The sequence below is a fragment of the Vipera berus genome (genome assembly GCF_964194415.1).
Source record: "Vipera berus genome assembly, chromosome: 2".
Classification (NCBI taxonomy): Eukaryota; Metazoa; Chordata; class Lepidosauria; order Squamata; family Viperidae; genus Vipera; species Vipera berus.
The window spans coordinates 32,340,837-32,368,748 of record NC_138203.1 but is presented as its reverse complement, the minus strand read 5'-3'; the positions used below and the strand labels follow the sequence as shown (position 1 = coordinate 32,368,748).

Here is a 27,912-nt window from a genome sequence, read left to right as displayed (position 1 = left end):
TTCATTATGCTATATATTAAAAACATTTCTTACATTAATGGTTAGAGAAAACGTACCTGTAAAGTTTCTGTATTGCATGGGCAGCATTTTTTCTCACATAAGGTGATAAATCAGCTGATGCTTCTTTGATAGCAAGCATCATAATTGGAACAATAATTGGCACTCTGATACTTGATAGCACTCGCAAAGCACTTGCACGGATCAACTGATTATGATCCTAAAATAAAAATAAAATACAAATAATCTTCAAATAAATGCCACATATTAAAGGCATATTTATTTTTGTTTTTTCCAACTTTTTTATCCTTATTTTTTTGACACAGTTCTACAAAAGAATAATCTAGTCCAGCCACTATATTTATTAGATACGAAACTATCAAAACTTGTTTGAACTTTTAAATTCTCCATTAAACAATTAATACTAAGGTGGATACAACAGACTCAATTCCTCTGTAGAACTGTAGCAACATCTCCAGGGGCAGTCCAAACTTTCTGAGTTGATGCAGAAACAACATTCTTTGTTGTGCCTTTTTAATGATGGTTCTAATGTTAGATATCTATTTCAAATCCTGGAACCCAAAAACCTGAAGGACTCTACTGTTGTTACAGTAAGAAATGGTAGAATAGGATGGCTCCTTCTAAAAACCACCCTTATTTCTACAGTTTTAAGCGTAATCAGCTCCAGATTGTTCCGGCTCCACTACAGGGTCAGTTGTTCAGCCTCCCGAATATACTATATGCAGACTCATCACTGTCTTGAATGAGACCAATGACTGTTGCATCATCTGCAAACTTCAGTACTTTAACAGATGGATCCTTATAGATGCACTCATTGGTACTGAGAGAAAAGAATAATGGAAAGAGCACACAGCCCAGAGGGGTGGCAGTTATGCTAATAGTTTGGGTATTCAATGTGACTTTACCTAGCTTCACCTGCTGCTTTTTATCTGTCAGAAAGCCTATAATCCACCTTTTAAGTATGGACAGGCACAGATAGCTGATAAATAAATAATTCTGTGAGATGTCACCACAATCTGCATTACAGATGAATATACAGGCTATTAAGTCCAGAAAATACACCATAACAATTAAAAATAACCTGATAGATTTCTACAGCTATTTTAAAATCTGCAATTCCTATAAACAGCAGTACCTTTCCCCAAGACTGTGCAACTGCCTTTCACACACCTGCTATATATAAAATGTCTGAAAAATGTCATTGCATTTTATTCCTCTATCAACGTCTTTACATTCCTTTTAGAATTCCACACATGTCTGACACAGTCCAAATAGAATAGTGTTTAAGCAGGAGCAGTTATATAACATATAACATGTGTACTACTACAATTTATTTCAGTAGTTAACATCAAAGAGAGTATAAGGCTCCAACACTCTAAAGTTGTTACCAGGAATTTGGTTAAAACAACGTTACTTCATTCCAGTTTTCTATAAATATTGTATTCACAAACCTTCAAGTTTTTAACTCAATTAGAGAAACACCAGGCTTGATATCTGTGGAGGACAATCTATTACATCCAATCAGATTGGAGTCAACCATGGTGACTGCCATTAAAAAAACATTGAATGAATTTTTCTTCCCTGTTAACCCTAAGTACAAGTCTGTAACTTTCTCTAGAGGAATGAGAAAATCCTACCGAGCAGATCTGAGATGCCTGCAAGAGGCTGAAAGAGAAGTAAACTTCAGTTATATAAAGAGAAAACACCTGTAAAATTGGATTTAACCACTTTCAACTTTTGAAATGGCACTTTATGTAAGCAATAAAGCAGATTAACTCAGAAATAAAAATAGTATACTTTGTTAAAAAAAATTACTTTTAATTTAATTTTACTCACTTTCAGAGCACGCTGAAAGGTGCTAATTGACAGGAGTGCCAGATCCTGCTGCTCCTCTGCATAACGCAACAAATAGACATATACAAGTTTTTTAATCTGAAAAACAAAAACAGTTCATTTGGACATATTAAAATTTAGTATCATCATATGATTAAGATTGTTGCATTATGGACATTCTAGATTCCCTGCGTCATGATACGCTTCCATTTTATAATCAGGGTTTCTAAACAGGTAAATCACTGAAATTCTACAGTTTACAAACTTTACAGCTTAGTTAACTTCTAAATAAAGCCCATATAGGTTTAAATGAACAAAAAATATTTTCAATTTTAAATAGACCATAAGGAGTTGTAAAAAACACACTGTAAAAAAAACTTCTAAGTACAGTTGTGCTATAATTATTGTCACTACCTGAAGAAATATTTTTCTGCCTGTTCTGCCAAAAAGCAACATATTAAATCACAGAAGGTTACAAGGCTTTAAATTATTTGTTGTTCTACTATGAACAAGCAGCAATCAACACTGACAACAAGAGGCCTGTATAGTGAATGACTGCAGGTGTGCAGAGAAAGCCTCCGTTCCTTGAAACCACTTGGAGATCAGAGGCAGGAGAACTTCAGTTTCGTGACTGCACCGTTCTTTCATCATTTACTTTCATTCAATGTTACAGCACTCCTCCCTTTAAAACTGATAATAACAGAGCCACATTAGCGTTGAGCAACACAGGCAGATCTGTTTAATTAGTTTATCAATACAAGTATATCAAACTTCATGAGTTATTGACTAAACCTTTTGTTATTTCTGCTCTAAATCACCAATTATATTTCGAGGTCACTTTCTGCATCTTTTAATGTGAAGCCTAAAATTAAGTGTAGGGCAATTCACAGTTTATAAAAATTAATTTGATTAAACTAAATGTCCTTGACTAGCTTTGAAATCCTTGTCCCACCACATGGTCTGTAACTGGATCTTTTTCTAGAAATGTGATGGTTGGTGGGGGGGGGGGGAGAAAACCCAATGACAAAAACACATTTTCTCCTTTTCTCCCTTTTCAAGTACTTTTCTTTACCTTTCAGGTTTTTTAAAAAAACTGAAAAAGGAAGTATGAAATATTTCCCAATATTTTTATTTAAAATTATATATAAAAGTAAATAACAAAAATCCTTACAATTATTTAAAAGTTGACTAAATAGTATGAAACGAATAAAGAAGCCTACATCAATACTAGCAAACTTTTAATTTCCAGAAATCCAGAGAATGATAAAATAACATAAAGGATTAAACATAAGAAGAACAGCTAGGTAGAAATAAATTTTAAAATATTCTTACAACTAATAATTGTAAATGTATGACAGACATGGGATGTTAATTTTAACTGTTACAATACACTTACCTCATAGGTTTCAAGCACTACTGCAGGATTAGATCTCTGATTTATGTACCTTAATGCCTATTAAAATCTACAGAAAACCAAACTACCCTGAGAATTCAAAAGTAACATGCAGAAGAGGAAACATATCTCAATATTCCATTCATATGTTGTTGGAATGTATACAGTCCAGCAATGTGTATCTGAAATTGTTCATAATACAACCTGGTTTCTTTCACAAAGATACTTTAGTTATATTGTTTGCTTAAACTAAATGTTTTAAGCTGTCCAGAGTTGCTGAGAGGTGAGATGGGTGGCAAATAAGTCTACTAAATAAATAAATAAAAATGTATTTTTGTAGTCTAACTTCAGACGGAAGTGATCTTAGCATTAACTTCTATAACCCAGCATGAAAGAGATTATTGCTGGCTCAGTGGCTTCCAGTTTTTGCCTCTGAAGTGCATGGCTGTGCGAGAGTGGTCCTCCGCTCCCCACGGCTAGTTTCTTCCTGCTTGGGAGACCCTAGATGGGTCCGAAGTTGCCCCGGAGAGGTGACCGTGAAGGAGGGGCGCCCCGTCAATCACGAAGCAACAGCAATTGCTTCATTTGATCCAGGGAAAGCCCTCCGAACCCAAGAGGAGAAGGGCTAGAGTGAGATCAATGTCTAGCCCACAGGTCTGCAACCTGCGGCTCCGGAGCCGCATGCGGCTCCCAGTCCTCTGCCATGTGCAGTTCAAAAAAAAAAGTGGGACTAAAAAAGTTCAACCAATCAATTCAAATATGCAGGGTAGGTGCATATCTCGCCTTGGCTCCACTCTTCAGTCAAACCCTGTTCTGCGCATGCGCACAAGTGTACACATTTTTTGCGGCTCCCAGTTTTTCCTTTTGTGAGGGAACCGGTTCCGAGTGGCTCTTTCACTGTTTCAGGTTGCTGACCCCTGGTCTAACCCAAGATGCTTGCAGCCAAAATCCCACAGCACGAACCTAAACATCGGTGAACAGCATGCTTGGAATTGGTGAGAGTACCGATCTTCTTTTTCTATCTATTATTTAAATCCTTGAAAAGATCTCCAAAGCAAGAAAACCTCCAGAAGTGAAGGGAGAGGACTATATCCCCATTCCCTTAGACAGAAGTGGCTAATTAACATAAAAAGTGAAAAGAGATATACTAAAATTTGATTTAAAATATTTCAGTCTGGACAAATCTACGAATTAAAAAACTGTCAAGATTACATCCTAAAAAATTTCTGATGGAATTATAAAAAGATATAACAAAAATAACTTTTTGATTGAAAGAAAAACTGAAAAAAGAAATAACTGCTGGCATCTAGTGGAGAATCAGAGAATAGAACACTAACAATAAGGACTCTGAAATTGGCAGAATGCCCAGAAACAAAGAAAAAGTTGTTCCTTTGAATTGCAAATAACCTTGAAGACAGCTGGGAACAAAGGAAGAGCCAGCTATAACATTAAATGTGTTTGAAACAAAACAAAACAAAAACACCTGGTCTGTTGCTTAAACTTAAGAACTGTTTATGGAGGGGGGGAAACCTTGGGGTTTTTGTTGTTGTTGTAGAGGAGAATTTGCAGGAAGGATTTAAAGTGGCTTAATATACTGAATCTGTAATTTTGACTGACTGATAAATCGAGTTTTGAATTAAAACATTGATGAAAGATTATTTGAATGGGGGAGACAACATGGATATCACATACATATCAAAAAATTACAGGATGCCACATTCAATATTTTCTTCTGAAGGACTTAGCCTAGAAAATCAAGGGCCTCCAGAAGCAATACTTCAAGGCAAGATAAATAGTTTCCCGGAGGAAATGTATGTAATGTTAGGACAAATATAAATGACAATAGATTCAAACCACGACAAAATTCGAAACAACTTTGAGGGTTTAAATAAGCATATTTCCAATCTAAATCTACAATTAAAAAATACCCAGGAAATAACAACAAAGGAACAAACAAATCAGACAGCAGATTACAAACTAGAAGAGAATGAGGAAATTGATGAAATAACAAAGAAAAAGAATTACAATTTGACACAAACAGGAAAAAATCTACAACGTTCTGATACAACAAGAAAAATGGAATTATTAGGAGAACTATTAAAGTTTGGGGGACAGAAAGAATTTATCTTACTTACTTCATCTTTTGTATTCCCAACATTTGTAAAAATACAGGAACTGTTGGGTAAGCGGATTACTTGGAAAACTACTTGGCAAAAGAAGATCAGAGACAGATACAAGAGATTTGACTCGCCCTACCAGTTAAGACTATTACATGAATAAACGTTTGTTTGAATATGGCTAAAAGAACAGAGAATTTCGAACATACAGGGGCTGTATAACAAGAAGGATAATGGATTTAAGTAATATAGTATGTTTTATAATATATTAAATGTTAAAATATTAGGTTGATGTAACTTTTATTAATATATAAGTAAAATATAAACTGATTAAAAAGGATGTTATATCTAGATACTGTAAGACAATTAAAAAGTATTTTTATAAAGCATGACATAAAATATTAGGATGATGTACCTAAATGGGAAAATTTAGACATTGAGATGACTAATATGAAGAAATTATGACTGATAAGAATTGGATTGAATATAAGGGAATCTAAGCGAACAAAAATTATAAAAATAGGATGTATGCTGAACTAATGAGATGATGGTTATGAGAATAATATAAGCTGAAAAAATGTTATATATATAATTATTATTATTTGTATAAATATAAAAAATGCCTATACCTAAACATTTATATATTGAAAATATTAAGAATTATATTTTGGCTAATGTTGAAGAAGGAAAATACAAATGGAAAAAGGGAAGATCAAAGAAATGTATTATTAACTAATATATTAATTATGAAATTATCAAATTTAATCATTATTGACTGTTAATTAATTATTACTATCTTTTTTTCTTGTTAAAATATAAACCAAAACAACACGCTCTACACCAGGCACTGGAGATTATTATAGTTAAAAACCAATAAAATATCTATATATATATAAAGAGATTATTGCTAGCTCTGTGTTCACAACACAGTTGTACAGTATGTTGTGCTTAGTACATAATATGTAGTTTCATAAATCATGTTAATACCATGCTAACACATTAACATATTCCATTAATTATTACAAGCAAGATGTGATACAGGGTTTGTAGCAGGCAATAAAACTTTGCTTTAGTATCTTTCAAAACATAGGCAAACATTTCTGCGCTGGATCAGAATTAGTTTAACTAATGCTGATGTGAGGGTACATTAACTCCTCCCTAAAATGAAATATGAATATATTGGAGGACTTTTATTTGGAATATTAAGCTTACATGTTGGCTGGCTCAAATTTCCCAGTACAGATATAAAGGAAGCTGGTTGGCAGTCAAAGAGGAAATAATTCTCTCTTAGGAAGAACCATATGGTTATTTTAACATGAAATATTCTCACCTTAGTGAATTATTGTTTTTTCATTATTCAGTTTAGATGTTACTAATAACATTAAATGGTTTATTAAAATATATCTATAATATTTGTCTGAAATAATTTGTTGTTCATAATCCCATATTCTTAAAAAGAGCTACTTCATTCAATGCTTCAGTTTCTAAACATTAACAATTCTAAAGAATTGTTCTAATAAAAACCTATAATGACACCTTTCAGGTAAATTTGATATCATGTTATAAAGATTATGAAGGATTATCTTTGGATATGCAGTCTGTATAAAAAACCCGCTACATCTCTTACCTCATAAATTCCTAGTCCTATTACTAGAAGCCAATCTCATAATACCTAGTACATTGTCAATAATAAGATATACAATAAAGTACAACAGACTACATTCCTCTTAATGAAGATAGAGAGAGAGAGAGAGAGAAAGAGAGAGCTAGCTGCAAGTAGCTCCATGCAGTATTTCCCATTGGTTTTAAAGTAGCTCATATTGTAAGGTTGATTTAAGCTAGGGATCATAAATCCATAACCCACAGGCCACCTGTGGGCCCTGAACTACTTTTCTGCACCTCCTATCAAATCATCCCACTGAAAGTGCTTCCATTGATTTTTCATGGAAAATAAAACCATGAAGGCATGTGAGCTTTAGGAAACTGTAGTGAACTAACCCCCCACCATGCCCAAAGCACTCCACTTTACTTGCCTGCATGACTTTAATTAGTCTGACATCTGTTGGAACACAAACTCTACAATGCATGATTCTTCCAGAAAACTAAAGCTGAATGTAGTTGCAGGATCCAATCTGGGTTGGTCACTGGGACCATCTAGCTAGAGAGAAGTTCCCTGAGAATGAGTCCGAAAGCTCAGAAGACAAAACCTCTGGTCCCAGTTGGGATCCTGCAATATTATCCTGGGACACGTATATTCACCTTCATTCAGGAACATAGTTGAGCATGTATCATGAAATCAGAGTTAGAAATGATAAATGGAATTCCACAGGAGAATGCAATGGGAAAAGGAATTCATTATCAGTGGAGTTCCTGAAAAGGACATGTTGAAGTATACACAGTGCAGACGAATAGCAAGGATTGCAGAAGAAGCAAACATGACGACACAAAATTCTTAGTAAAGATCTGAATAGAAAAAAATATACCTGTAAATTTTTTGGAAAGAGGCATATATCACCAAGGAAAACTACAGAAATTTTCCAGAATTGTAGAAAAGGTAATTGGGAAAGTAAACTCAGGATGACTTGAGGCAAAGGATACTAAGAAAAACAAATGTGATTATACAGCCCCTGGTCAGAAAATACCCATTCCTACATTATAAGAACACATTTAAGAGTAGTAACCATAAAAGCATTATAACATGAATACTCTCTTGATATATTAAGGAAGGATTGGACAGAGATCAACTACCAAAGTCTGTGGATCCAAAGGAGAAGGTCAATACAGATCAATCACTGTGTCTGGATCCAAAAGAGATGGTCCAACTAATCAGGCTCCAAATCCCGTTAGAAAAGTGTTAAAGATCTGATAACTTGATCACTGGAGTTTAGAGCAGCTGATACAGTATCTTGGAGTTCAATAAAGTAAACATGAATAAATTCAGAACAAAGATAAGGAGAACTATCTGGCTGAGATGTTAATAAGAAAAGGAGTTCAAGGTGATGGGAGATATTATTTTAGTGATGAGAAATGATCGCCTTCATACAACAGACTTCATTTTAATTATTAGATATAATTAATTTAAGAAGGATACATGCAAACATTATGTACTATGAAGAATGAATAAACTGAGCTAAGTGAGGATATGATAATCTTCAAAAATCCAAATACTGTGCAGCAATAAGAGAAGGACAAGATATCTTTATATCATCCATTAAGGCAGAGGTCCCCACCCTTTTGGGCACCAGGGACCGGTTCCATGGAGAGAGGTTTTTCCACGGACCGGAGAGTGTATGGTTTTTTGTGCTGCCTGCATCTTGCGAATGGGGCTTTGCTTATTTGTGTGGACTGGTTGCTGGCATGCCGCAGACCAGTACTGGTCCACGGCCTGGGGGTTGGGGACCCCTGCTTTAAGGCATGACATGGAGTAATAGATTTAATTTTACATAACATTAGATTACAGTTGAATGTTAGGAAAAGTTTCTGAAAAGTAATAGTTCAAAAACCAATTACTAAGAGAACTGATGGGCTTCCTTTCACTGGATGTGATCTAAAATTTGGATTCCTCCTTGGAGCAGCCTAAATGACTCTGTCCAATTCTGTAATTCTATGAAGAATCCAAATTAGAGAGAAAAGAATAGTGGAGAAAGAAATGGTTTAGATAGAGTACCAAGTAAAACAAAATGTACAAGTTATAGTTTAGTGTAGAACTCCCATGAAATCTAAACAGTTTGCACAAAAGTTCCCACTGATGTGCAGAAAAATATTTTTTAAAATATATATATATGAATGATTTTACTAGGTCTATTTAATGAGATCATTCCTTTACATTTAAACATTGTACATTAAATCAAACATAACAATTAATAACCTATTCATAACAGCAAACATCCTTGGTTTCAAAAAAAAAGTTGTATCCTCCTAACGTATTGTAATGCCTTGCTATAAAAGCAGCTGAAAGAAAAAAGTAATGAGAGAAAGCATATTATTATACAATCTAAGCAAACGCAGAGGTCTTAATAATCTATATTCAGAGCCCTTGGAATACGTAATTCTGCCTAAAATAGCAATGACAAATCAATTCACCTTTCAGGATAATGCTTTTACTTAATGTTTCATAGACAATCAAGTCTCTATATTTTCCTCCAATTATGACTGTTCCCTTTATCCTCTACCTTGACAGTAAAGAAAATCCAAGTGTGCTATTAAGAGTAATAGATATATTTTCTCCATGAACCTGCTTTTAAGTCTGATACAGCAACAAGCATTTTTATTAAAAAAAAGTTTGAGAATACAAAAGAAATATAGTCCAACCTATCAAAAACAATATCATAAAAACAGAGTAGAAACACAAGTTAAGACAGGCAAGAAAATGGTAAGTGAGCACTTGTCCACCCTAGATGAGTTCAAATCACCAAGATCAGATGGACTATATCCCAAGGTTCTGAAGGAACTGGCAGATGTGATCTCAGAACCACTGAATGATATCTTTCAAAGATCCTGGAGCACTGGGGAACTACCAGAGGAGTGGAAAAGAGCTGATGTAGTTCCCATCTTCAAAAAAGGGGAAAAATGGATCTAGGAAACTACAGACCTATCAGCCTGACCTCAATACCTGGGAAGATTCTGGAAAAGATAATCAAACAATGAATCAGCAAACACCTAGAGGTAAACAAAGTCATTTATAAAAGCCAACATGGGTTTGTCAAAAACAGATCATGCCAGACAAATCTTATTGCTTTCTTTGACCAGGTGACAAAATTAGTGGACCAGAGGAATGCTGTGGATATAATTTACTTGGACTCAGTAAGACATTTGATAAAGTAGACCACAACCTACTCCTTGATAAGATAGAAAAATGTGGGTTAGACAGCATCACCACCAGATGGATTCGTAGCTGGCTGATCGGCCATACTCAGCGTGTGGTCCTCAATGGAACTGCATCTACATGGAGGGAAGTGTGTAGTAGGGTGCCGCAGGGCTCTGTTCTGGGCCCACTGCACTTCATCAACTATTTGGATGAGGGGATAGATGGGGAACTCATCAAATTTGCAGATGACACCAAGCTGGCAGGAATAGCCAACACTCCAGAAGATAAGCTTAAGATACAGAAGGATCTTGACAGACTTGAAATTGGGCACTATCTAACAAAATGAAATTCAATGGTGAAAAAAGTAAGGCTCTACATTTAGGCAAGAAAACCCAAATGCACAGATATAGTATAGGTGGTATCTTGCTCAATAGTAGCAACTATGAAAGGGATCTTGGAGTCTTAGTGGGCAATCACTTAAATATGAGCCAGCAGGGTGCTGCAGCTGCCAAAAAAGCCAACACAGTTCTAGGCTGCATTAACAGAGGGATAGAATCAAGATCACCTGAAGTGTTAATACCACTTTACAATGCCTTGGTAAGGCCACACTTGGAATACTCATCCAGTTTTGGTCATCACAATGTAAAAAATATGTTGAGACTCTAGAAAGAGTACAGAGTACAGAGAAGAGGAATAAAGATGATCAGGGGACTGGAGGCTAAAACATATAAGGAGCGGTTGCTGGAATTGGGTATGTCTATGAGCACCGGCCCCTAGAGTCGGAAACGACTAGCACGCATGTGCGGGGGAACCTTTACCTTTACCTTTAGTTTAATGAAGAGAAGGACGAGGGTTGACATGATAGCCGTGTTCCAATATCTCAGGGGCTGCCACAAAGAGGGAGTCAAGCTATTCTCCAGAGCGCCTGAAGGCAGGACAAGAAGCAACGGATGGAAACTAACCAAAAAGAGAAGCAACCTAGAGCTAAGGAGAAACTTCCTGACAGTTAGAACAATTAACCAGTGGAACAACCTGCCTCCAGAAGCTGTGAATACTCCAACACTAGAAGTTTTTAATAAGAGACTGGACAGCCATTTGTCTGAAATGGTATAGGGTTTCCTGCCTGAGCAAGGGGTTGGACTAGATGACCTCCAAGGTCCCTTCCAACTTTATTATTGTGGTTGCTGCTGCTGTTGCTCTTGTTACTACATTGGGAAATGTATCAACATATTTCAGAGCTTTTATTTGAAATGTTTCAATTACTGTAGAATATGAGAAAAAAATGCAATCATTAATTTATGCATTCAGTTTAAGCCTTCTGCTTCTACTGTGACAAATATACGTATAAGTAATTACGGTATTATGAGAGCCAGTTTAGTGTGGTGGTTAAGGCATCAGACTAGAAACTGGGAGACCAAATGTCCTAGTCTCCATGTTAGACATGAAACCAGTTGGACCAGTCATTCTCTCTCAGCCCTAAGAAGGAGGTAAAGCAAACCACTTTGTAATTTTGCCAAGAAAACCTCAGGGACTTGTACAGGCAGTTGCCAAGAGTCAACACTAAAAAAAAAGGTGTGCGTAGGCATGCACATACACAAATTGCTGCACTGCATTTGCCCCAATCCTCCTGGAAGGACTCAGGCTTCTGGTTCAAGAATTAACTTATCATTATTTCATCAGTGATGGTCAGAACTAACCTAGTCAGAGGTAACCTGGTGGGGGCAGAAATATTTGTACCAAAGTATATTAATAGGGACAGATGCTTTGCCAAACAATAAATATGTACAGAATCATGCCAAATATTAATGACAGAGCTGTCCTTAACATTTACAGTTTAGCAAAGGCAACAAATAACTGACAGGAATTACTATTAAAAGTAAAGTCATCCCCAGTAAATACACTGAACAAGGTCAACAGACAGGAATAGCTAGACCTATTATGACCTATAAAAAAGGCCTTACCATGATTTAAGAATATCACATGCTCATATCATAGAAGATTCATTACGTTTTCTACACCTATTTCACTGGAACATTATAATAATTACTGTACAGGTAGTCCTTGACTTACAATTTGCTTAGTGACTGTTTGAAGTTACAGTGGCACTGAAAAAAGTGACTTATGATCGTTCTTCACACTTATAACAATTGCAGCATCCCCATAGTCACACGATAAAAATTTGGACACTTGGCAACTGACTCACATTTATGACAATTGCTGTGTCCCAGGATCATGTGATCACCTTTTGCAATCTTCTGACAAGCAAAGTCAATGGGGAAGCCAGATTCACTTAATAACCGTGTCACTAACTTAACAACTGCAGTGATTCACTTAACAACTGTGGCAAGAAAGGTCATAAAATGGGGAAAATTCATTTAACAAGTGTCTTGCTTAGCAACCAAAATTTTGGGCTCAATTGTGGTCGTAAGTCGAGGACTATCTGTAATTACCTCTGATTAAAAAGACTTAGAAATTTTAAAAGATGCTCTTGGAAGTAAAAGAACAAGTGTTTTGTTACCGCACCTCAATACTTTTATTTGCTACATTCTTCACTACCGCAGGAAACAACTCAGATGCATTTTTTCCTCTGGCAATCATCTTAAAAGAAAAAGAAAAAAATCCTTTAATATAACATGCTACTTTAAAATACAGCCAATAATTTAATACATATATACTAACAGTATATTTCAATTTTCAACCGTTCCTTCAACTCTGAAGTTTCTCTTTTGATAACATAATGTCTTAAAAGAAATAATGAATTACACAATTTTTCAAAGAAATTTCAATTAATTTAAAACAGGTAAATAGGTAAGTTACTTTAATTTGTTCAAGGGTCAGTTCAAAATAATCTAGAATACCAATTTTGCTGGAAATTCTGATTTAAGAAAAGCCAAACTGTTACCAGACTCCACAAATATCTCAGTAATACTTATAGTATAATAAAATAGCAATATTTAATATTACTTTTTAAAGTAATACATTATTTAAATGGCAATAACTATAGCATACTATAAAAGAATATATTTGGAATCTTTTTAAAATCTATTTGGTCTCATAATGTTGCCCAGAATCAGTTCATGTGAGATGAACTTGAAAAATAAATAAAAATCATGATCACTGTAATTTCAATAAAAATTGAATATTTTTTTAAAAAATCCTTAACCTCACTAGAATGTTCTCCTTTATATTAAAAAAAAGAGTTGGATGCTGAATAAACATAAACTGAATATGGAGGTGAATGATCATTAAGCTTGGTCATAGAGAGAGAATGAAATAAGGACTGACTCACAGAACTAATACACGAAATACAACTAACAGGTCTAAAGAAATGGAAAGCATTTAAAAAATTGTGGTTGGAAGGATTAAGGAGAATCTTAGAAAGAGGTAAGAATTTTAAAGGACAAAGGGAATGCATGAATTGGTGTACAGATATGGTGGAAATAAGGATGGTTTTCAAGGATAAAAGGGTATCAAAATGACTTGAGAATAATGTTGGCATTAATTAGATTTTAAGTATGTCCTTTTTATTTTCTTATCTCATGACTTATTTTCTTCAGCTAATAGTTTCTTTTCTGTGTTTTGCACAATGTTGTATAATCAATATGTACCGACTTATGTATATTATAATTTTTTAAAAAAAACATTTTTAATCCATCTTAGCACTCAGGTTTTGCAAACTATGTGTAAATCTGTTTATATGTTTCTGAGCTCTGGTGATGTATTTTAACTCAAAATATACATCAGCTTTTCCAAATGTTGGCATAAACAACATGTGGACTTGAACTTCAGACACTGTAAACCATAGGGAGTCTGAATGGAAAAATAAGGATGCAAAAAAAAAACACTTGCCACAATTTCCTAACCAGCATCTAGAGGAGAATGCCAAGACAGAGGAAAAGTAACCTATATATTTATGATCCTTCAGATCATATTTAACAAAATATACAACAGTCCAGTTTGGATCCATATATGGACTCCTGTGAACAGAAAAGCTCTTTTCATTTAGATTAGTTTAGAATCACATTGACTGAACTCATTTTCAATTCTCTTGACACTCTCTTAGAAAGTTCTTCAAAACAATAAAGTAGGGAAAAGAAAACTGATAAAAAAAATACCAAGCTGATCTGGTGCTGTAAAATTGGCATGCTCCTGAGTGCCGTCAATTAAACTACACTATCTATTGGGATCTTGGAAGCAAGCGTTCTCTATAGCAACCGCTGCCCTCTATAATGAGGTACCCCCCCAAAAAAAATTCCAACAGAACCCATCCTGCTGTTATTTCAAATGGCCTCTGAAGACCTGGTTCTTCACTCAGTCATTGGCCAGGGTGAGTTTTTTTCCTTTGTTCTCTTTGGTTTTGCCATCTTACTCTTTATTTTTGGTCTCTTGTTTTCGTTTTTATGTTTTAAACCAGACATGTCAAATTTGCAACGTCATGTGATGTTGCGCAACGTATCGGGACGATTTTGCCATTGCTGGCAATGGGGTGGGCACGGCTTCTGCATGATGCATCTGGCCCGCGGGCCGGCAAGTTTGACACCCCTGTTTTAAACCATTTGTAAATCACCCAGAGTTGCTGGGAATCAAGGTGTCAGAATCCATTTATATCATATTCATAAATGGAATGTTTCAAACATTATTCCATGGATTCTGCCATCTCCCGAAGAGAAGAGAATAGATGTGTATTGAACCGGCAATAGGCATTTCAAAGGAAAGGAGAAGACTTTTGAACTGGGGAAACAAAAGGGGGGGCTAGCATCTGGTTTTTGTCACGGAAGACAGCAATAAACATGAAGGGTCCTAAGTTCCTTTTTCCCACGAGATGGATGATACGAGAGAAAGGATGGGGGACTGACCAAATGGGGTTAAGAGGGGTTAAACCGGGAACTCTTTATAAGGGTTTACTTTATGGAATAATATTAAGTCCTGTCTCGTTCCTACAACCAAGCATGTCATAGTAAAGATTCTTTTTGGAATAGATTTGACTCCAAGAATTTTGTCTTCCTAAGACGTGGTTTGGGGTGGGTCCTGACACAAGGCACACGTAAATTTATTAAATTATTTGTATGGATGTTCAAATTCAAAAAGATGCAAACTGCATTATACACATAATAAAAGCTGAACATACTCCAACAATCCTTTTCATAGCCTCCAATTTAGCAGAATCTTTGCTGCTTTCCAACATCTGCTTAAGATCTTCATTTCTATAAAAGAGAAAATGAATATGTAAGATTATTAGAATCACAACCTGATTGTGAAGTTATTAATTATAAAAAAGGGATTTGACATGCAACACAATGTCAAGATTCAGCAATGCAGAAACTTACCTAAAGAAAACCTGTTGCAAATTCCATTTGGGGGAGATATTAAGCATCTCCCTATTAGAACAAATCAAATATATAAAGTACAATATATATATCAAAATGAATTTTGAAGGATGAATATAATAGTATAAGAGGGAAAAGCTTATATGTTCAGCTATCTTATCAGACTAATAAAGCCAAACACACAATACTATAAATCAGGGGTCTTCAAACTTGGCCCTTTTATGATTTGTGGACTTCAACTCCCATAATTCCTCAGCCAGTCATAAAAGGGCCAGGTTTGAAGACCTCTGCTATAAATATACTATTATTTTGTATTTTTTTGTTTACAAAATATGGAAATATAAATTCAATACCAAAGACACAGTGGGTCCGTGAAGGCTTGAAGAAATGTTATGATTTAAATCTTGAGTTAAGTCTTGGGGACAAAAGGAATTTAAAGGGGGTCCATGGTGAAGAAATGACTGAGAGCCACTGCACAAGATCAAACTTTTCCTACATTTTTAATCACAAATATATATATATATAGAAATAAGACTGAATTAATTTAACTTGGAGAAGTAAGGAACTGAACAAAATCAAACTGGACAGGTCTGTTCATCTGTAATGAACATGGTCACACTACACTCTCTTCCCACAACCCATTCATTAGTGAGAGTATGTCAACTATGAGACTGGCTAAAATAACTTCTATCTAAAAATGAGAGTTTAAAAAAACCACATCAAAAAAACTTGGAACATGTTAGAAACAAAGATTTTATATTTTCCCATTTTGGCAAATAATTCCCATCACAAACTGGAAAAAATCCATTTTAAATAAAGTTTATGTTACAAAAAATAGCTTCCTAAGGTCGGCAGTTTGGCGGGTCAAATCCCGAGTGCCGTGTAGCAGAGTGAGCGCCTGTTACTCATCCCAGCTTCTGCCAACCTAGCAGTTCAAAAGCACGTAAAAATGCAAGTAGAAAAATAGGGACCACTGCGGTGGGAAGGTAACAGCGTTCCGTGCGCCTTTGGCGTCTAGTCATGCCGGCCACATGACCACAGAGACGTCCTCGGACAAGCGCTGGCTCTTCGGCTTTGAAACGGAGATGAGCACCGCCCCCTAGAGTCGGAAACGACTAGCATGCATGTGCGGGGGAACCTTTACCTTTACCTTTTAGCATTTTAAAGGAGCCTTGGTGGAGCAGTGGGCTAATGCCTCCTTAAGTAACACCAGCTGCCTGCAATTAGTGCAGGTTCGTATCCCACCAGGCTCAAGGTTGACTCAGCCTTCCATCCTTCCGAGGTAGGTAAAATGAGGACCCAGATTGTTGGGGGCAATCAAGCTGACTTTGTAATAATGCCGCTTGGGGTGTGTGTGAAAGCCCTAATAAGCAGGCATATACATAGAATGAAGGCTACTGCTAAGCTTGTAAGCCGCCCTGAGTCTTCGGAGAAGGGCGGGATATAAATGGAATAAAAATAAAAATAAATAAATAAATTCTAAAGGACTACCTCAAATTAGTTCATATTTACTATTACATTTAGAGCAGTGGTCCCCAACCTTTGTGGCTTGGTGGCCCCCCGGGGGAAAGGAAAACTGGGCTGCATATGAGCAGCAGGCTGGCGTGCATGCAGCTTGACCTGCATGAGCCATGGGCCAACACACACGTGCATGCATGTGCAGCTCATCTTGAACAAGTGGAGCTGCATGCCTGCCACTCACTCAAGTTAAGCTGCATGCACTCCAGCCCACAGGTTGCACGGGCCGGTTCCAAATAGGCCACGACCCTGATTTAGAGCAGCAAATATTTTGTCAAAAGGCCAATTTCCTTTAAATCTGCATTTGAACTTAATTTGTACTTTCTGACATCCATAAAATCCAGAACATACAAACAAGAAAATTTCCTCAATAATATAGAAGATAAAAAGTAGTTTTCTATTCTTAAAAATATTTTTCTGCATGGAATTCAGAACAGTGATAGATACTTAAGGGCATTGCATCTAATACAAATCTAAGTCTTCCAGGAATATGCTTATTAAATTAATAGTTATTTTTGAATGTGTACAAGTGGAAGAGTTTAAGACTAGAGGAGCTACATCTCAGAAAGATGGAGAAAAGGAAGCTGCTTTGCTCAGTTAAGGATAATGCTCCTTCTTTTATTTCCATTATTTATTTATTTATTTATGTCATATTTATGTCGTATATATCGGAGGTGGTGACCCTTTGAGAGCCGAATGCAACAAAATTTCATTTTAATGTATGCTGATTAGTGTACATTCAAAGTGACAATAAAGTTATTGTTCTATTCTACTCTACTCTACTCTACTCTACTCTATTCTATTCTCTATGATACCCTATGTCTAGGTAGCAAATTAAGTATTATCTAAGGGCTAAATCCTTCTAAGCTAACAGGCTTTGATGTCTAGGTTTCACAAATTGTACCTTTGTATACTGGTGTTATATGGAAAAGGATATTTCAGAATTCACAGCATGGGATTTATCGGATGCTTAGAAGATATTTACCAGTACACATTCTATACCGGGGTCCCCAACCCCCGGACCATGGATCGGCACAAACAAGCAAAGCCCCATCTGCAAGATGGAGGCAGTACACAAAACCACGCACCCTCTGTTCCACGGGAAAAACCTGTCTCCACAGAACGGGTACCTAGTACCCCAAAGGTTGGGGACCTCTGTACTATACAACCAAAGTGGTTAGAGAAACAAGAAAAAGTAGTCTTCCTATAATGAAACAGGAAGTACAAATCATCTCTGCAATCTAATGTGCTAAAACCAAGAGCATATTGTGGGAAAGTAGTATTATTATGATTGGTCTCAGTCATACAGATGTTTAGACTGGAATTTATATTTTTGTCTATCAAGTCTTTCCCAAGGATCTGAGATAGGCAGACATTGTTGTTTAATAATATTAAACATATTGTTGCAGGATGCAAGCTGTTCTGAGTAAAGTTGCCTTTGCAAATAACTGCTGGTAATTTTGTCAATGCCAAAGGTGTTCAAGGGGTGTTCCAGTTGTTTAGGGATTGCACCCAAGATGCCTTATTACGATACTATTGGTACTATCTTTGCTTTCTTTTGCCACAGCCATTCTATTTCTATTTTTATTTCTGTCATTATTTTTTTCTCAGTTATTTCTTATTTATTCTGCTGTATCCTTATATTGCAATGTCCACCATCCAGACTTTTTTCTCAATTGTTAAATCTGGGGTGTTATATGACCGGGCCTCTCTGAATTTTACAGACAAATTTAACAAGAATTAAAATACCAAAAAGTACAAAGAAACAAGAAGATAAAAAATAATTATTGGGTTTGTGACCTCTCCATTTTATATATCTGCTTGCTTGCTTGCTTATTTATTTATGTATTTAGCATATGGCATATCATGCATAGACTAGCAACATGTATTAACATTTTTAGTAAAGCACACTATAATATACAGTAAATGTTAAAAATACATTCAAATCCAATGTCTAGGCTATCTAACCACTGAAGCACAGCATCGGTTATATTAAAAAAAATCAGATACTGGACTGATATACGCCCTCAGCTTACAGCTGATCATAGTGTGATCTACAGTTTGACATGGGATCCCACAGTCACACATGGGGAGGATACTAAGCCCCGTATACAGAGAAAATCCCAGAAATACATTTGCTAATTTGCAATATCTACAGGCATTTAGGCCCCCTATGAAACCAGACTCTAAGTGATTATGTTTACATTACTAAGTGATGTTGTATGTATGGGAACCATTCTTGCTAAAGTTTCAATTTCTTTTAAACTTTTATTATGTAGATATACTGTTAGTTTTGTCATTGCTATGTATTTTCCAAGTTTAAGTTTCCAATCAGGTATTGTTGGAATTGGGCCTTGCTTCCAATGTTGAACAAAGTTTATTCTTCTTACATATATCCCATTAAATGCTATGTATATTTATTTTGGATTTTTATTGTTGTTTATTGTTTTAAAATTTTTCAACTGTAATTTTTTTTAATTATAAGCTGCCCAGAGTCATTGACTGAAATGGGCTGTTACAGAAATTGAATAAATAAATAAAATATGATGTTTCTCACTGATATTTTCTGAGACTATAAGTAGAAAGAAAAGTTGTGCTTTTATTTCCAATTTAAATTTATTATTTATTATATGAAAAATAATGCAATAAATACTATTTTAGCTAACAGTATTACAAATAACATAATAACTTTGGATAGTCCCATTGGTCCTTGGAGGTTGATACTGATCACTTTGAAAAACCCTGAACTGGAGATTACCAGTTTGATTGGTGGTCATCTATAATAATTACTAGGAATCCCTTAGAAGGAGATACTTGGCCATGAGGTCTTTCAGTTTGTAAAAGGGGAAATAGAAAATTATGCCACAGCCTTCCAGTATAAAAAGTTTTTCATAGGACAAATTGTCTGCCTAGTCTGCACTAAGATAGTATTTTTTTTCATTTTAAGAACAACTTAAAATGTTTTGTGAGCCCAAGCCACCTACATGTCACCAGTGCAACAGATTTCCTCCATAAATGTGCTGCCATAAGATAAAACAACTATTTCTCTCCTCTTCCTCCCACCCCAAGGTGCAGCAAATGTATTCAACCACAATAAGTGCAGTGTTCATGTTCAAATACTTGGCAAGAATGAGATTTTTTTTAAAGCACAGCAGAAGTAGCAGTGAATCTGAGTCACACTCCATTGCTCTTTGCAGCCTGCATCAGGAATGCTACCGTACTGCATTCAGTTAGAATCTGAAGTGAAAGAAAAGTCATCAAAACAAAGGAAAAAATGAAGTTAACTTAATGAAATACTTACAAAGAAAGATTTTCTTCGTATGATTCAACAGAAAAGCTAGTAATGCTATTTTCTTCCTCAGTAGGCTCCGATTTTAGAGTAACGTTGAGCATCTCTGCCTTTTCAAGAATAAATGTAATCCTGCAAGCAACCCCACTGAATTTATCTAACAAAGAGTACTTGTTCCAGGCCTCCAAATTTAGCAAAAAGAAACAAGCATACTTGTAGTGAAAGCTACTGATCAAGACTGTAGCATGATTATGAAGTAACAGGATACCAACTCCCTTCACTTTAAGGAAATGCATACTCTATCAACGATCATTTCCTCACAGAAACATATCTTACTTGCCAACTTCAACAAACAGCATGACACAGCAAAACATGAAAATCATTCTTATTCTATTGTTACCTTATTCTAATTTTTCAATAAAAATCATTTGGGAACATGAAGCATACATCCCAAAGCAAGTTAAAAGTTACCTTAATATGAAATTAATAGGAATATAATGTATTTTGCATTCTAGAGAAATGTTAATTAAAAGGTGGTACTGACATGAAGTAGTAAAATACAAAGCTAAAGAATTCAGAAACCAGAACCAGGGCAGTTTAAAAGTATGAAACGAATAGGCTTCATCAACTAAGACTTTTAGTGAAATAGCTTCAGTTAATTATCCTATTCCAATCCATTCTATACAATTAATAAAACAGAGAATTAGATAATTAACAAGATATTTTTTCTTTCCTCCTTCACCCAAGCTGCACAATTGTTTAATATTATTAAAGTTACTCCCTATAGATAGCATTTAGATACAAAGTAAATTACCAAATAAAATGATTGTTTATGCAGACATATTGCCCTTTGTTAATGCAGGAAGAATGGAACAGAAAATAATGAATCTACAAATAATTCTCCATTCTCCCCTGCTCATTTTCAACTTTCAAATAACAAAGATTGTGGAACTCCTGGATTAGGGCCTGGAAGTTATTTTTGGATGGATAAAGGTGAAACGTAATCCAGAAAGATGGAGACACTATAGATTGGGAACCATTCAGTCTGAATAAAGTTTTGTAATTGATGCTAGAAGAAAGTTCATTCCTCCTAAAAGTTTATTTTTATAGTTTGGCACCCTCCTGGACTAGCATTATCAGTGGAAGCATAAATTCCAATAGTTAGAACTACTTTTCAGCTCAGCATTGCAACAGACTTACCTAGAAACAATGTCCTAGTTTTTCTACCTATATTTAGCAACAATCTTGACAGACTATTGTAACATTTTTTACACAGATAAACTCATTAATCATTAAGATTATCATTAATCAAAAAAATACAATTTGGATGGGGCAAAACGTCTGGGAGTACACATCATTAATATGACATATGTTTATTGCTGAGAAATGTGATTCAGATTTTAATTCAATTGATCTTTGTATCGCTAGATGATTGACATCTTGTTATCTAAAGGATTGCCTTTATCTTTGCATCAAATTAATTTCAAAAACTTTGCTTATTATAGAAAGTAAGGAAGATAACCTTGACAGAGATACATGCGAGCACCCATGGTTGGGAACCCCTGATGTAGCACAATCACGCTTGAAAGATTCTGTTATTATAACCATTCTCAAAAAAAGTAGTGTTACCCTTCTTGTGGAGATGATTTTCTGGTCTGGTTTACCTGGTGGGGGCAGATATGTACAGTATATACATTATTAAAGAGACAGAAATGAGGTCAAAGACCTTACTGGTGACCTGAAATTTAAGGTACTCTATAAGCAAAACTCATATTTTAAAAGCCATAGGGAATGTAACAAAGAGAAAGTTGCACTTCAAATTAGTGAGATAAGAGATGCTATCAGCCCTTTCTAATGGATCTCTCAATGGTAGTTGCTATGATATCAACTATGTGATTGTCAGCCTTTCAATGGAGGCAAGGAACAGGCATAGCAGGGATGCTCTGAATTATTGTACAGTGCAAGGACATAATCTTAAAGCCCATAAGAGCTTCACTTTGCCCTTCTTATACTAAACAAAATCACAAGAAGGCTATTTGGAATTTCTCCTAATTTTCTTTTTCTCAGGACTGAGCAACCTTTTCCAAAAAATCTCCTTTTAACAGTTCGCTTATTCTAAGGCCAGGTCTATATTCCTTCACAATAATTCAGAAAAGCTAATAAATCATGGCCCTCAACATACAAGAATTCATGTGTACACATACTGTACAGGGAGCTCTATTAATGTAGTAAAATTATATTTTTCTGTAAAAATAATTTATTAGTTATAGCAATGCTTCCTACAGTAAATGAACCAGTTTTTATCATTCTAAATGAACTTTGCTTCAAAATATGATGCAATATGAGCATGTGCAAAACCTATTCAGAAGCTATATAATTACAAGACTCAAATTTAATTTTCTGCTATCATACTATACTATAGCTATTTGAGTGACATCTTGTGGTGTAATTTGGTATTGCTATATCAAACATTAATTACATTAGCAAATTCATTTCACATTATTTAGGAAATCTCTACCTAACAATCCAATAATGTAGAAATTTACAAATGTGGATATATCAATAAACAACAATCAACAGTGAAAAGCAGCAAGCCCCCACCTCAAAAATTTACAAAAATAAAACACTTACACTGACATATCCTTCTATGGCAGTTTTCATAAACTTTGGATACCACACTACAAAGGACTCCTTCCAGAATTTACCTGGTATATTAAGCAACAGAGATATCTGAAGAAAGGCCTTCAAGGAAACAGAGCTCCTTTTCTAGGCAGATTCAGATTAACTTTCTTAAATTATTAAGGGGCCTAAAACATTTAGATACTGTAATCAGAAAAGAATCTATAATTGAGCTTGGTAATTATTGTTGAAGACATGAACTGCAAATAGCATGATTTACTTTCCTGATTCCGGTCAGTCTTGGCTGCTAAATTCTGAGTCAGCTAACATTGTTCCAATGAGAGAACAATCTAAAAAAGAGGTCCCCAACTTTTTGGGCACCAGGGACTGGTTCAATGGAGAAAGGTTTTTCCACAGACTGGAGAGTGTATGGTTTTGTGTGCTGCCTGCATCCCACGGATGGGGTTTTGCTTGTTTGTGCAGCCAACTTGCTGACATGCCACAGCCTGGTACCACAGGCCGAGGGTTGGGGACCCCTGACCTAAAATACATATTATTTATACTAAAACAAACTCGAGCAGAGAAGACCAATGTACACTGTACACTCCAACATGGCTGGAAAAAAATATGAGCTAAAATTTGAAATGAATGTACTTGATATCTATCAGTAAATAAAATATTCCTCTGATATCAGCCAGATTCTTCTGAAAGCCTTACCAGAGAAGGTGCTACATTTGCATAAATAGCTTTGCCAAAACTCTTTTATTCATTAAAGTTAACACTTTCCAGGGAAGACATACATGTGTACAATCTGTGTAATATAAATATGAATAAATTCTAAAATATACTTCTGGTTTAATTTTCTACAAAGTTCATTCATAAGCAATGAAGAGGAGATATCCCCAGAATCCAATAGTTTGATCAAAATGAAATATTACCCCTCACATACATGAATGTGACTTCAAGATGCATATACAGAAGGGATGGATTTGTGATACTTGTTTCATTATTCTGCTCCCCCCCTCCAGTCCCCAAGGCCATGCACAAGGATTAAGTTGTACTAAGAATGAGGAAACCTGGAGCCTACTCTACCTTCAGTCATGGAAAAGCACTATATGGTTTTGACTCAGACATTCCTTCTTAGCTCAGACTATTTCACAAACTTGTTGCACTTTGGACAAAATTAAAAGAGCTTGCTATGTAATCTATCTTGAGTTTTTGAAGGAAAGGTGGAACACAAGTCAAATAATAAATTAATTAGTCTATAGGGGCTCATTATAACGTCTCAGAGTTGCCCAACTTACATTACTGTAGAACATTAATTAGGGAAACTGAAATTGGGATTTCTGGGGAAAAACATGTAAAACAAAGCTGGGAAAAAATACTATCATAAATACTAAATACTATTTATAAAACACTCAAAGTTAATGGGAGTGGGTGTCTACAAAAAAATTAAATGAGGTAAATAAATAAGAATAATAAAGCTGTTGCTATGAGACAATTGACAGCAGCCCAAATACAATCATGGGAAGATACAAAAGATAAATTAGTATCTTGTAAAAGACAAACATTAAAAGTGGACATCTTGAAACAAGTTCCATTAAACATGAGCCAGCAGTTTGATGCAAGTGCTACCTTGGGATACAACAGCAAAAGCATAGAATCAAATATAAGAAACAATTGTCCCATTCTATTCTCTTCTGGTCAGAAATTACTTGGAATACTATTTCCAGTTCTATATATCACAGTTCAAACAGGACGGTGACAAAGGACACCTATGAACATGGTGAGGGATCTGGAATTCAAGTCCTATAAGGAATTGTTAAAGGACCTGGAGATCCTTGATTCTACAAAAAAGACAATTACAGGAAGATATGATAATAATTTGAATATCAAAAAACTTTTTGCACACAAGAAGATGTGTTGCCTCAGAGGACTAGAAAAGGTCAATGTAGTTAAAATTGCAAGAAAGTAGGTTTAGGCTAGACATGAAATTCCTAACTGCATGAACTGTCAAGCCAGGGGAATAGGCTGCCATGTGAAGTGGACATTTTTTTGAGTTTTTCTAGGTTTTAAACAGAATGATGGTCACCTTTCACAAAGGTTATACAGGTAGTCCTTGAGTCACAAGTGCAATGGAGCCTGCCCATTCCACTCGTAACTCAAAAACTTGTGGGAGTGAATCTCGTACCTCAAACGAGAACACTCCCTTGCTCGTTAAGACGCATGTGGCTCATTAAGTGAACATGAGGTATCTCAGGGTGGGGAAGGCCATGGAGGGCCTAGTGATGTAACAGGCCAAGGCCTCCCTGACCCACTAAGATACCTCATGCTTCCCCCTGCCTTCCTGCCATGCCGGACTCACCTTGAAAAGATCCATCTCCTCTCTGCCGCAGTTCCTGCTGTTGCCCAGATCTGAGGCCGGGGGATACTTCCACTGCCTTCTGGAAGCCTGATCTGGGTGCCAGAGGCCTCCAGGCTGCTCCCGCCAGGATCTGAGGCTGAGGGATACTTCTGCGACCCTCCGGCAGCCTGATCTGAGCACCGGAGGCCTTCTCCAGGCTGCTGCCACCCGGATCTGAGGCTAGGGGCATGCTTTCATGGCTGATCCATCCTCCGGAGTCACATGGAAGCATCCCCGGCTTCTGTTCCATTCTCTGTTGCAGAGAACAGAGGCCTAAAGAACCATGAGATCACATGAGATCAATAGTGTGAGATCTCACCTCATTGATCTCACATAATCTTGAGTTACTTTAGGCCTCCATTCTCTGCGGATGCACCGAAGGCCTACAACAGCCAAGAAAGTGAAGGATTTTGATCTTCACAGGGTGAGTATTGAAGGCCTGGTGCCTAGGGAGATCCAGGGTGGGGGTGGGAAGGGAATAACCAGGGTGAATGTTGCAGAGCCTCTGTGGTCACTCGTAAGGGTGAACGACTGCCGTGGTGCTGCAACATTCGTAATTTTGGGACTTGCTTGTAAGCACTAGAGCGCGCTATCGTGGAACGCAAATCAAAATGCTTTATAATTAATGATCCAAATAGCATAAACTCTGCAGAATGGTGTTAAACAGACTTTTATTGGTCAGGCATCCTGGGCAGACTTACTTTTGCTGATAAGAACATCCAACCATGGCACATCTTTCCATCCTGACAACCCCATGTTGTTTCGGAGCGAAGAAGCATCCTTGCATGCTTTCGTGAAGAGATGTAGAACAAAGAAGCAAGGACATGGAAGTCCTGCCATAAAACTTTAAACTCCACCCACTTAACTGCAAAGTTCAGTGTAAAATTCCCCAAAATGATATGATACAGTTACTATGCCATTCAGAGGAAATATTATTTGTTGTTGTTGTTAGTTGCGAAATCGTGTCCGACCCATCGCGACCCTATGGACAATGTTCCTCCAGGCCTTCCTGTCCTCTACCATCTTTTGGAGTCCATCTAGGCTCACGCCTACTGCTTCAGTGACTCCATCCAGCCACCTCATTCTCTGTCGTCCCCTTCTTCTATTGCCCTCAATCTTTCCCAGCATTAGGCTCTTCTCCAGTGAGTCCTTCCTTCTCATTAGGTGGCCAAAGTATTTGAGTTTTAGCTTCAGGATCTGGCCTTCTAAAGAGCAGTCAGGGTTGATCTCCTCTAGGACTGACCGGTTTGATCGCCTTGCAGTCCAAGGAACTCGCAGGAGTCTTCTCCAGCAAATATTATTATAATACCTTATTAACAATCACTCAGCCAGTTAACAAATTGAGAGTTAATCATAAGTAACCAATGACATTTAGATTAGAAATACAAGTTAATATACAAACCTACTTTGTTATTTTTTCTTATGATCATTAGTGCTTGAAAGGAAAAAATAGGTCCAAAGTTTGTAAAGATTTTTTTAATAGTTGAAAAAAAAATTCCAGTCTATTTAGAGATCGCATTGGAGGTGTGCTTGAAACTGTACTTCTATAATGTATTTCTGGAATTCAGACAATATTCCAGATGGCAGAATTTCTCTGTTTTTCATCCATTTCTAAGTATAATGATGGGTATGAGAGATGAAGCACCTGATTTTTGAAGCACAATGGTATCTCCTATTCCAATACTTGTATAATTTAAAAGAAACATTTGGACTTAACATAAACATGTTACTAATAACTTAATTTTCAAATGTTCAAATTATTCAATAAGTTCTAAAAGCTAAGGATTTTTTAAAATACTACAAAAATGTAGCTAAGTGTATTAGTAGAACTATAGAACAGTTTAAATAATACTGAATGAAATTAATACAATCAACAAATATTTCACTAAGATTTTGTACAGGTTTAACTTTTGGAATAAATACAGTATAATAAGGCTATGCTTGATATTCATAACAGAGCCATATAAATGGTTCATTGCCACCAAGTTGTTAATGGCAAACTGCCCATTTTTCATTCTAATAGCTTTGCAAATATTTATCTAATCTAGAAATACTGTGTTTTAAAACCTAACACAAATAAAGGGGAAACTTATATTGGATGATGTCTCAAGTAAAAGTAATCTCTTAAAAATTATTTCTATACATACTGCTTTTATGTGCTAATAGGCTAATAGGCTTTTTATTAGTATATCACTTATTCTCAAGAATCAGTAAATGAAATGTAGATGTGGCTCCGTAACTCTAGAAATCTATGGTACATTAGCATCTGGAAAATCATGTACAGTTTGAAACTGGTACTCTCAAGATGAAATTCACAACATTTGAAATAGATACAATTGAACTGGGGGAAAAGTGCAGAAGGCAAACAAACTGATAAGGAAGCTCAAAATGTCCTCTATGAAAAAAGCAAGAACCTTTGGGCTTAAAGCCTAAAGTCTTAGGAAAAAGGCAATTTAGAGAAAGTATACAAAATCAGACATAAAAAAGTAGATATTCTTCTCTTGACTCAAACATTAGGACACAGTTTGGCCAATGAAGCTGCTGGAAGAAAATTTAAAACAGACATTTCCCCCCCCAACCCCCCAAA

General features: G+C 35.9%; 1 protein-coding gene across 3 annotated transcripts in view; it reads right to left on the bottom strand.

Moving 5' to 3' along the window:
* Positions 1–27,912, bottom strand: part of AP3B1 (adaptor related protein complex 3 subunit beta 1) — a 165,507-nt gene that overhangs the window by 127,148 nt on the left and 10,447 nt on the right. For 2 of the 3 annotated variants that reach the window (XR_014025209.1, XM_081318391.1), the window contains exons 2-5: positions 15,297–15,372; positions 12,692–12,766; positions 1,855–1,950; positions 57–217 (exon numbers count right to left, since the gene is read on the bottom strand). Coding sequence is in view for 2 of the 3 variants with exons in the window: in XM_081318391.1 (XP_081174517.1) it covers positions 57–217; positions 1,855–1,950; positions 12,692–12,766; positions 15,297–15,372 (408 nt within the window). In the remaining variant the exon portion in view is untranslated. Of the gene's footprint in view, positions 1–56; positions 218–1,854; positions 1,951–12,691; positions 12,767–15,296; positions 15,373–20,314; positions 20,521–27,912 lie in introns of those variants that run through there. The other variant, XM_081318392.1, reaches the window with a different exon arrangement.